Source organism: Rhea americana, unplaced genomic scaffold (genome assembly GCF_003343005.1).
Source record: "Rhea americana isolate MKP2758 unplaced genomic scaffold, rheAme1 scaffold_111, whole genome shotgun sequence".
Taxonomy (NCBI): domain Eukaryota; kingdom Metazoa; phylum Chordata; class Aves; order Rheiformes; family Rheidae; genus Rhea; species Rhea americana.
Window position 1 is genome coordinate 418,354 of NW_028185162.1, and position 10,427 is coordinate 428,780.

The 10,427-nt window shown below is 52.7% G+C and overlaps 1 protein-coding gene across 5 annotated transcripts in view; it reads right to left on the reverse strand.

Moving 5' to 3' along the window:
* GTF2IRD1 (GTF2I repeat domain containing 1) overlaps positions 1 to 10,427 on the reverse strand; it is an 88,975-nt gene that overhangs the window by 505 nt on the left and 78,043 nt on the right. For 3 of the 5 annotated variants that reach the window (XM_085314953.1, XM_085314945.1, XM_085314928.1), the window contains 5 exons: positions 10,096 to 10,143; positions 5,664 to 5,741; positions 1,959 to 2,151; positions 1,195 to 1,232; positions 430 to 566 (listed from right to left, as the gene is read on the reverse strand). In XM_085314953.1, coding sequence (XP_085171079.1) covers positions 430 to 566; positions 1,195 to 1,232; positions 1,959 to 2,151; positions 5,664 to 5,741; positions 10,096 to 10,143 — 494 coding nt within the window. The remainder of the gene's footprint in view (positions 1 to 429; positions 567 to 1,194; positions 1,233 to 1,958; positions 2,152 to 5,663; positions 5,742 to 10,095; positions 10,144 to 10,427) is intronic. The other 2 variants (XM_085314937.1, XM_085314963.1) reach the window with 1 other exon arrangement.

Consider the following 10,427-nt stretch of genomic DNA (forward strand, 5'->3'; position numbering starts at 1 on the left):
TTTTTTTTTTTTTTTAGCGTTTGGTATCACACACGACTGAAGCCAAACCCAGAGGGAGAGCAGGTTGCACGTCCGCTGGCTTCACTGACTGCTTTTACAGTTGCGATCCACTACCTGAAGCAAGGTTTGGCTCTGCATCTCTCCCAGAACAACCTGAGGCTGAGCAACGCTGCGGCCGCGCCGCGGGGGCCCTTGCTCGCCGGAGACCGCTCCACTGACAACCCCCTGGAAACCCAGAAAGAAAAAGGCAGCTCCAAAGCTGCATCCCTCTCCTTTGCCAAACCTGGTTGGGCCATTTTACATCGCACTTTACAGTGTTTGTCAGGTCAAGTGAAGGGAAGTGGTGCTGGTTCGTAGAGAGCAGAGAGCAGCATCCTGAAGCGGAAAGATAGGTAGGCAGTAACCCGCTTAATATTTGGAAGGCTTTACCACAAGTGAGATCTGATTTGTGGATGATGTAGACTCCATATTGGAAGAGGAGGAGGAGGAAGAGGAGGAAGAGGAAGACACGGAGTTCCCTTCGGAGATCCTCTTCCGCTTCCGCTTGGGAAYGCTGCTGTCTTTGTCTGAAGGGAAAGAGTAGAGACATGGGACATCCGCGTGCCGAGAAAGCACTGCAGGTGGGTGGGCTGTTTCCATGGTCCCCTACGGAAAAACACCCAAATCTCCAAAGCCTGGCTGCTAGCCACCTCACCTCCTCCACTTGTAGGATCCTAATTATCTGTAGGGGATGCTAATTCTGACATATTTCGTTAAAAATGGGCTGAAATTTATTGAGGAGGATGGGACTGACAGAGAAATGCCAGAAACCTTGTTTCCTCAGAAGCTCAGCTGATAAATGAAAAGTCAAATTAAGGGGTTTATCCAGTGAATAAGCTGCTAATGGGACAAGGATAACTAAATCCTCCAGAATATGGTGAAAATTTCAGTTTAATCGTACATGTCCCCCCCAACTCACAAGAACACAATCTTCTACAAGGACAGTTTGTGCCTAAACAGATGCTGAGTCGGTGACGGTCCACCCAGGTAGGGGATCCAGGTAGGATCCTTCTCCTAGCCTCAGCTGGCGACGCTGGAGGGACAAACGCCTCCACGTGGTGCCGTCTGCCTCCTTGTGCATTTCGTGGCATAGCCCCTACATTCTCCCTGCCCACCGCAGCAGAGCTACCGGGACTTTCTTAGCACCCCGCTTACCTGTTTGTTTGGCCTCAGTGCAGATTTCGGCAAACGGTCTGCGAGAGGAACGAAGGGAGGATTAGAGCCTGCACGTGGCTAGGCAGACACCCGCGTTTCTCCAGGCCACATCTCCGCAGGAGGTTTCTGCTGCCCAAATGTGGGGATGCAGCCCAGACCCTGGACTTTGAGATCGGATGTGGGCTGCCTGCCTGCGTGGCGATGGGAAACAGGAGCTTTACCCGCTGCCTGGGGCAATCTTCGGTAGTTCCATGGGTCTCTGAGCCGTCCCCTGGCCCTTCTTGGGGACAGGAATTGCCTGCTTTGCTTGCCTCAGGCCAGTGGCCAAGCAGTCATGGTCAGGATTTTCATTTCAGACTTCGAGGATGCTGGGCTCCCTGTCCTCAGTGGGCAGAAACCTCTTTCAGCAAGGAATGGGCAAGCTGCCCCATGGCTGCCCCAGCTCTCCCATCTCCCCTGGGCTGCTCTGAGCCTGTTTCTGCTATTGCTTGTTCCTGCAGAGGAATCTACTAAATGCCTCTGCACTACATCCATACAGGTCCACCTTCTCTGAATCGAAATGGGCTATCACATTCACAAATGCAGTACAGCCCTGTCCAAGCCCTGAGCTCCTTAGCAATGTGGTCATCTCAAACTGTAGGAAGAAACTCACTGGGTCTCCCATATTTATCCAAGGGGATAAATTGGGACCRAGCAGTTTACAGGACTAGCAGCTGGAGAAACAAGAGTGACCTTTCCCAAGCCCCTGAACTAGAGAAACTTACTGGAGCTGGTTTATAACCACCATCCGGATGTTCTCGCGGGCCTTCAGGATCTTCTCCAGCCGATGGATGTCGTAGGTGTTCGGGTTTCTAAAGGGGATGTCATCTGGCAGGCCAGTAACCTCCACGGCATCAGGACTGTCCCGGATGAGTTTATAGGGCACCATGACAGGCCGGTTCAACCCCAGAGCTTCTCCTGAAAGGGCAGAGCAGAGGACAATGAACCACAGACCCTGGCCTGACCAGCTGGCCTGCCCAGAAGCTTTACCACACTCTTCTCAACACCAGATATCTTGTTCCATGAATTTTCCTTGAAATCTAAATAGCAAAGCACTTGGCTAGACAGCACGGATGTATCACAYAGAACACGACCTGCCACCAGTGACTGGAAAACCTTCCCATGTTTCAGCTATTTCTGCAGATATTCAGCCTTCCTGCAATGAAACCCTTCCCAATGACCACTGCAGGGCTCGGGATCAAGCTGACTGCAGGAGCRAGAGGCCTGGAATGAGGTTGGGAAGCCAAGGTTGCCTTCACCAGGCATTCCCAGCTCCGCCGAGGCTTTGCCCTGGTGACTCTGGCCCTATTGCACTGCTGAATTGCCAAGGCTGACCTTTGCCACAGCAAACCAATTTATTGCCTGCTCCATTAATCCTTATTTAAAATCTTGCTAGGAAGTTCATGAGGACTATTTTACAGGATCTACGGGCTAGTATTTATACACTCATCTCTGCTCTGTAAAAGAGCACCATTGCCAGGCTTGGGCCAACCCAGCAAGCCCAGCACCCTGCCTTGTGGCTGAGGTCAGGAGCCAGAGCCTGGGAAAAAGCATACGAAACAGGGCAAATGAGAGACATCTGCTTATCCCTTGCGTCAGCTTAGCTTCCAGCCAGCAGCACTTTGGGGGTCCTCGGGAGGGATCGCACCCCACGCGCTGCATTTGACAGCTCTTGAGAGCCCTGTGCTGCAGAAATCTCTCACCTGCTTTTTCATCTCCTTTATGCCTTTGGCCTCCACGGCATCCTGTGGCAATGCAATACCGTGATTTAATTATGTGCTGCACAAAAAGTACTTCCTTTGGCACATCGCTGCTGATTTCTCTGGGTACCCTGTGTAACTCCTGCATGGTGGGAAATAGCGAATTCTCTCTTATGAGAAACGGCTGCGAGAGCTGGGCCTGTTCAGCCTGGAGAAGAGAAGACTGAGGGGGGATTTAATCAATGTGAATAAGTATCTGAAGGGAGCGTGTCAAAAGGACAGACTCTTCAGTGGTGCCCAGCAATGGGATGAGAGGCAATGGGCACAAACTGAAACACAAGCTTTATCTGAACATGAGGAAGAACTTCTTTGCTGTGAGGGTGACTGAGCACTGGAACAGCTTACCCAGAGAGGTTGTGGAGTCTCCATCCTTGGAGATACTCAAAAGCCATCTGGATACGATCCTATCTAACATGCTCTAKGTGACCCTGCTTTAGCAGGGGGGTTGGACTAGATGATCACCAGAGGTTCCTTCCAACCTCAACCATTCTGTGACTTTTTGACTYCTACCCTCCTTGAGCTCTCTGTGACATTTTTGATTTTAAAGACGTGTCATCTCCAAGCATGCACACATCTACAGGTGCCATCAACATGCCCTGCTGACAACGCTGTCTCCCCCTCCCCCTGCCAGAGCCACAAGGCTGGATCCTGGCCCAACCCAGCCCCTTGGCGGAGCAAAGCTTTCCAGTCCCCCTCATTTCCCACTAATGTCCCCAGCCTTCCCTGGAGCCTGCTTTAAAGCAGAAAGAGAAGAGGCGGAGTGGTTAGACCTGCTCTTGTCTCACGTTTTTGCAAGCCCCAAACCTACGCGCAGAAGATGTGAGTTGCTCTTAGCCAGATTTCTGTCTTTCTTTGCAGGGAGTTCACCTCTGATCTCCATCTAGAGTGAGCCCACCTGGCACTTTGTGTTCAATCAGCACATTTGCACAACGCACAACAAAGGTTCAGAAGCATTTGGATTAGACTCATATCTGACGGGTATTGTGTCTTTGATGCTTGCTGGTAAAAACAACTTGGAAAAAAGAAGATACAAAAACTCCACGAAGCAGACGCTTTGAAACAACCTGGTCCCCGGAGGCTAAAGCAAGCCCACAGGGATCACTGAGTGGGACCCAGAGCTGCATTTTGACCTTAAACACCCAGTGCACATGAGCTCAGCTCCTAGCAGCTTCAGTGCAGTTACTTCCCCTTCGCACTTCTGCAGCTGGGGCATGACTTGAGTCCTGTGCCTCAGTCTCTTAACACGCGATAAACACATTATGCAGATAGATTATGAGCAATAAATAGAGAGCAGGACAGTGATTATTTAGCAAACAGCTGTTGATTTTTCAGCTGGAAGGCTTCCAGCGGCAGCCAGATTGTATGTGCGTGCGCAAGAAGGGGGAGCGGGGCTCTCCCACGGCTCTTGCTGAAAGAGCACACCCTTTTCATCACGCTCCATCTCTCTCAGCAGACACAAGCGCTTGAAACGAGAGCCTCCCTGCTCCCCTCCCTGGCCCCCAGCTCCTTGTGCTTTGCTTCTTTTCTTATTTGGTTTTTCTCCACTGCTGCTGCAAGACAGTCCGCTGCGTCAGAGCTCTGCTACTCCTCATGCAACCTCACTCCAAGGTTTGCCCTCCATTAGGACAACCTCAGGGTTGTGCAAGCAGTTGCAGAGGGGCAGCTGGGAAGAGCCTACACAGCCTGGTCACTAGGACACGCTGGATGGAGCATTAAGCCAGGGTGATGGCACAAGGCACATGTTTCCCTATGTTTTTACAAGCCTATGGATGTAATAAAAACTTCTCATAGGAATAACTGCGCTTATCAGAAGCTAAGACCAGTGCAACCCCAGCTGAATGTTTTGCATACAGCAGAAGGGGACTATTTCCAAGTCAGGAAGGCTAGTTACACCAGAAGACACGAGGCACTTCTTCCCAAGGGCTTCTAGAATAAAAAACTAAGCCTGGGCCAGGGCAATGCTGTGTTCAGTGCCAGGACCTGTATGGAAATGCAGGCTCCTCTGAAACGCAAGACAGTTGCTGCCAAGACAGGCTGGCTGGGGTGCCTGACCAGGACGAGCCAAGCTCAGGAGATGACATCAACAACATTTCGCCAACAACTGGTGAGGAAGATTTTTTTTTTTAATTAGGCATGCAAGGAGCCTAAGAATTGCATTTTCAAATCCTCTTCAGTGTCTTGACCTGCTTTTCTGCTGCAGTTCCAGCAGACACCATGCGTATCTCCGCACATGCCATGCTGAGCTTCATCCTGCTCTGCAGCCAAGAGGCAGGGCGGGTGSGAGAAGCTGCCTGCCGGGAGCTCTGCGCGTGGCCGGCATGTTCATTGCACACACTGCTGCTTGCACTGGTTCAGGGCATGTTGAAAAGACATTTAAGTTGGATGCCAGACTGAACAAATCCTATCCCTTGGATGCATTTTTCCTTCTTCTCTCCCCTCATCAAGGAGGAGATGTCAGTGAGAAGGTTACAGTCCCAACTATCAGCACTGAGACATGGGAACATCCCTAGGGACAAGCTGTAATGTGAAGCAGTGAGAAGATACCTGTGCTGCAGCAGGCTGCTGTGTGCTTGTCCTATAAATAGAGGCCTTCGGTGTAATTAATTTTAACTACGGCTGCCGTCAGCAAAAACAAACTCACTTTGCTATGTGTGCAGATGGGAAACTCACCATATTTTTCATTGAAAAGCTCTTTTACTTGTTCCCGGAGAATCACCTTCTCTCCAAGCCTGTTTGCATCGTCCTCATCTGCAAAGCAAAAAGGGGCAAGGAATAAAATATCCTGCTTCATTTTGACCCCTGCAAGACCCCTCCCACCGCCGTACACAAGAACGTGTTGCTGCACTTCAAGGCACTCCTCTGCCCAAGTGCAGCGTGGCGACTCCTCGGAGGCAGCTGTTCTTTGCTTGCACCTTGTGTCACCTTTCAGAGCTGTGCAAAGTAGCTATAAAATGCTGCCAAATCTGCATTTGCCACGCGCTTACACGGTTGATAGCATTTTACATCCACTTTGCGGTGCTGTAAACGACTGCAAAATATGCAAAGCAACAGAGACTCAGGCCCTTAGTGCCACAAATGCTCCCACAAGTGATATCAAGGAATGAGATAGCAGTTTTACAGCTAGGCTCCTAAGTACAGTATTGTTTTATAATATGCCATATAATCAGCTTGGCTTTACTAGCTTTTTTAATTATCCTCATCATGCCAAACAGTTTCTTCTCTATTCTCTCATTTTAAATGATGTGACTGTGTCAGTAGACTTCTCCCCAACTATTCAGCATCCTCAGGGAGGCTCCAGGAAAAAATGACTGCATTCAGTACCTCTCCCCTTTAAAGCCTTTCCACTCCACTGATAGAAAGGACCAACCGGAAAAATCTTTTCCATCTCTCCTTGTGGTTCACCTATACGAAGGCTGAGATACAGAGTTGCACATAGCATCCAAGGGGCACCAGCATGCGGACACACGTAGGCTTTTGTGCAGCACCAGAAGTGAGCTAGAAAGCAGAGGCCACTGAACCAGGATGTGCTTCTGTCGAGATTACACGGCTTTTAATTTGGTTACTTATTTACAGTCTGCTCAGTGGAGAGCGCAGTCCAGCAGCCCTCGCGGGGCAGCGGCGCTGCAGCAAACCTCGCTGCACCCAAGGCAAGCATTTTGGGGGCTATTCTCGTCCCAAGACAAGCATTTTGGGGACTACTCTTCCTCCCTATTCACACTTGCGTCCTTGGTGCAGCTGCAACAGAGGCGCTGGCCAGGCAGGCGTCCTGCCGGCGGTGCAGAACGAGCTTTCGGCAGGGGCCCTTTGCACCGCACCGCAGGCGCTGGGGTAAGCCCAGGGGACGGGGGGACGGCCACGCTGCAGCGGGACGGGCGAGCGGAGCCGCGGGACGCTGCAGCCCTGTGCCCCCCGGCAGGGGCCGAGCCCGAGCCTGGTGCCCCACGACAGCACCGCTGCCCGGGCCGCTCAGGGAGGCCGGCGGGTCTCCAGCTGCCGGGCCGAGGGGCAGGAAGCCGGGGGTCTCCGTGACACGCAGCAGCTTTCCAGGTTGCTCTCAAAGGAGCGGCGAGTTCAGTCCTTCCAAATCCCTCAATTCTGGTGCTGCACAAAACGTGAGATTAACAGTAACAGCAATAATGGTAACAACAAGAATAATTTACGTTTTTTGCCTCGCCTTTATGCCCTAGACTACATTTTTAAGGTCGCTGAACAACCATACGGCTTGAAATTCTGTTCTAAATACAATCGTGCACGAGCCCCTGCCTCCCGGAGCCGGGCTTTCGAGCAGGACTCTGACACCACCGGCCTCACAACACAAATCCCGCGGTTTGGCAACGCCGTGGTTTGCTCCCGGGGAAAGAAGGGGGTTATCCCTACTGCAGGGTACGGCCTCCCAAAAGCTGCTTCTCCGAGCCTGGAAATGATAGTTTGGTAGGACCATGTGTAACTAGGAGAAAGGGAGACGTTTCTGTGAAGGAACCTCAAGGCCGAGCAGCACTTCAAATTCAGAAACTGCAGCAAAGGAACTTGACCGGGATCTAGCAAAAAATAAAGAATAGAATGGAATAGGAATGGAATAGGAATGGAATAGGAATGGGAGTCCCTGAGGAGCTCTGACTTCAAGAAAGAAGCAAGACTCTCCTCTGCCGCCCACGCCCGGGTGCCGTTCCCGGGGCACGGGCCAGGGCACCGGCCCCTGCGGGCTCCCTCTGCAACCGCCTCGTCATTTATGCTCAGCTCCTTGGATGCGCACACACAGCCGTATGGATGTATAGATGGTAGCAGACAGAGAAACCTCAGAATGAAGTGTTTTCATTTGCTTAATTTTGCAGCGTTTTGATTTCCCTGAGACTGAAAGACGCCAAAGCTCTTTCCCGGCTGCCACTGCTCCGAGCGACCCAACCGCATGTTTTCCTGCCGTGCGGCGGCCCGTGTGCCGGGGCAGCGCTCCCGCGTTCCCGTCTCCCGACACYGGCTCACGCTGTCAGAAACGGAGGGGAGCTCACAGGGAGCGTGCGCAGCACGGAGGGCGGAGAGGAAGCCCGGAGGAGCGCTCCCACGCTCCCACGTCCTCGGAGCGGGGACGCGGCTCCCGGCACAGACGCTCCGGCGATGCTCCAGCGGCACCCGGCACTGCACCGCCTCCGTCCTCAGACATCTTTGGGCGAGAGAGATCTTGCGCTATCGTTTCAGACATCTGACACCGTAAAATGTTTGAGGCACGGARGCCGCCGGCCCCTCTAGCATGTGCCGAGTCCCTACCATAGCGCAGGGTGATGCACGCTTTGGGGTTTGATTCTCCGCTATCAGCTTTTCTTTTTTTTTTCTTTTAATCTTCTAATTAAAATAAAATGCAGTAGCCAGTTTGCTGAGTTTCTTCGATCCTGCTTGCCTGARCAGAGGACCTCGGTTCCCTCCACGTGCACTTCTACGTGAGCAATCGCATTTTTAAAGCACCATTTGCCATTTTTCAGTAGGGCCTGGCAGAGCTTAGCATTTCTTTTAGAAACGCCAAGTCCTGCTTAGCRGGCATTAAAAATGGATTTTAGGTGTCTGTTATTAGACAACAGGTTCCAAAGTGTAACCTATTTTTCCTAGTGACTTTAAGAAAACCCAACAAAACCAAATCCATCGTGTTCCCCGTGTAAATAACGTCTCTGATCGTGACGTCTCCTGATGCCATGTGCAGAGACCTGGTCTCCACGGCGAAACCCCAGCACGGCCAAACCGAGAGAGCACCTGCGACGTGGGGCGTCGCGCGGCCGGAGCCCAGGGCAGAGCCGCCCCGGCCACGCGYGGAAAGGCAGCGGTGGCTCAGGGTCCGCTTCTCGGCCGGGCGCGCCTGCCCACGGGCTCCTGTCGCTGCGGGACCCCTCGTCCGGCTCCCGCTGGAGCCTGGGGAGAGGCAATCGGAAGAACTCGCCCGTTACTGCGGATCARTAGGTCTCTCCTCCAACACTTAACTCAGTGACTTACGCTTCCGCCAGCACGAAGCGCAGCCGCAAGCGTGCCGGGGACCGGCTTGGCTACCACCGATGTCGGCAACGCCCGAGCCGACTGCAGCCCGACGGTGCCGGGGCGAGCGGAAGCGGCTGGCAGCCTTCCCGACGCTCAAAATAACCGTCCACCGTCATCTACGCGGCTCGGGCGCCCACGCTTCCGAAATTCCCGCTAACCGAACGGCTATCAGCTAAGGTACCTCGCGGCGGCAGCGGCTCAGGTTCGGACGCCCCTGTTCGCAAGCAGGCGAGCCCTTCCTCAGGCGGCAATCCCACCCGTTCCCAAGAAACACGCGGCCAAGCGAGGCAGTCGGCGTGCTTGGGGGTACCAGAATTTGGCCCCGACTTGTCGGAGGACGAATACATGACTCCTCTCGCCCGCCAGCGTCCTGTCAGAGCGCAATTCATCTGCGCCCCTGTGAATCTGGAGTGGACCCGCCAACTGCAATGGGGCTCTTCCACAGCGACACAGCTTTAAATACAATGAGAAGTAACCTGCCACATGCACGTTTTCTACGTGTGACTATAAACTTGTAGGAGCATGCAATTAACATCCAGATACAGGGCCAGAAGCGCAGCTGATACGAACAAGCTCAGCTCTGCCAAAGCCAGCTGCACCTTGCCGTGCAAGAGATGCAAAGCAGGCAAGCTCTCCTCTGCTCCTGCGAATCACCGTACGGGTTAAATGCACGGAGCCCGCCCTACTGCGCGCCAGCTCCGGCCCACCGTATGCATTAAAGCATAGCAAAGAATCCCCCAGGCTGCTTGGTGTGAATTGCAGGTGGACTTCTTAACAAATTAATCGCTTGGACACGCGGAGGAGCTAAGCGTAACTTGTCAGGGCAGTTTGTCTAGAGCAGAGCTGGCCTGATATGCTGGCGCCTGCGGCAACAGGTGCTCAGAAACACACATAGGATTAGTAACAACCACCAAACACTGTTAAACACATCCTGCATCGTTCAGTTCTTGGTACCACTGGGAAACACAGCAGGGAGCAAAAAAATACCTGGAATCGGGGTGCTTTAAGTTATTTTCATTCCCACATTAAAACAAGCGCATTTCTTGTCTGCTACCATCTACGATGCATCAGCTGAGCTACGTACCATTCAAGGCAGCGTAGGCTTTTTCCAATGACGTTATCCGTCTAGGGGCTACAGCACGAGTTAAAAGAAGAAAAAAAAAAAAGAGAGAAAGAAAAAGAGCAATGAGTGCTACAGCTTGGTTTTCTTGTTCACAAACAAAAGCAAAACCCAGGATGACTTTGTCCTTAACTGCTTAAAATTGCTCTGGTCCTGAGGCCYGTTGGCATCAAGAGCGCTTCAGTCATCCCACTGATTTTTGCTGAGCTATTTTTGCTGCTCGCCTGGGCACCAGCCCCGTGGGACCCCGCACACCCCCCGCCGTGCTGGCGTTTCGCGGCCGGGCAGGGAGAGGC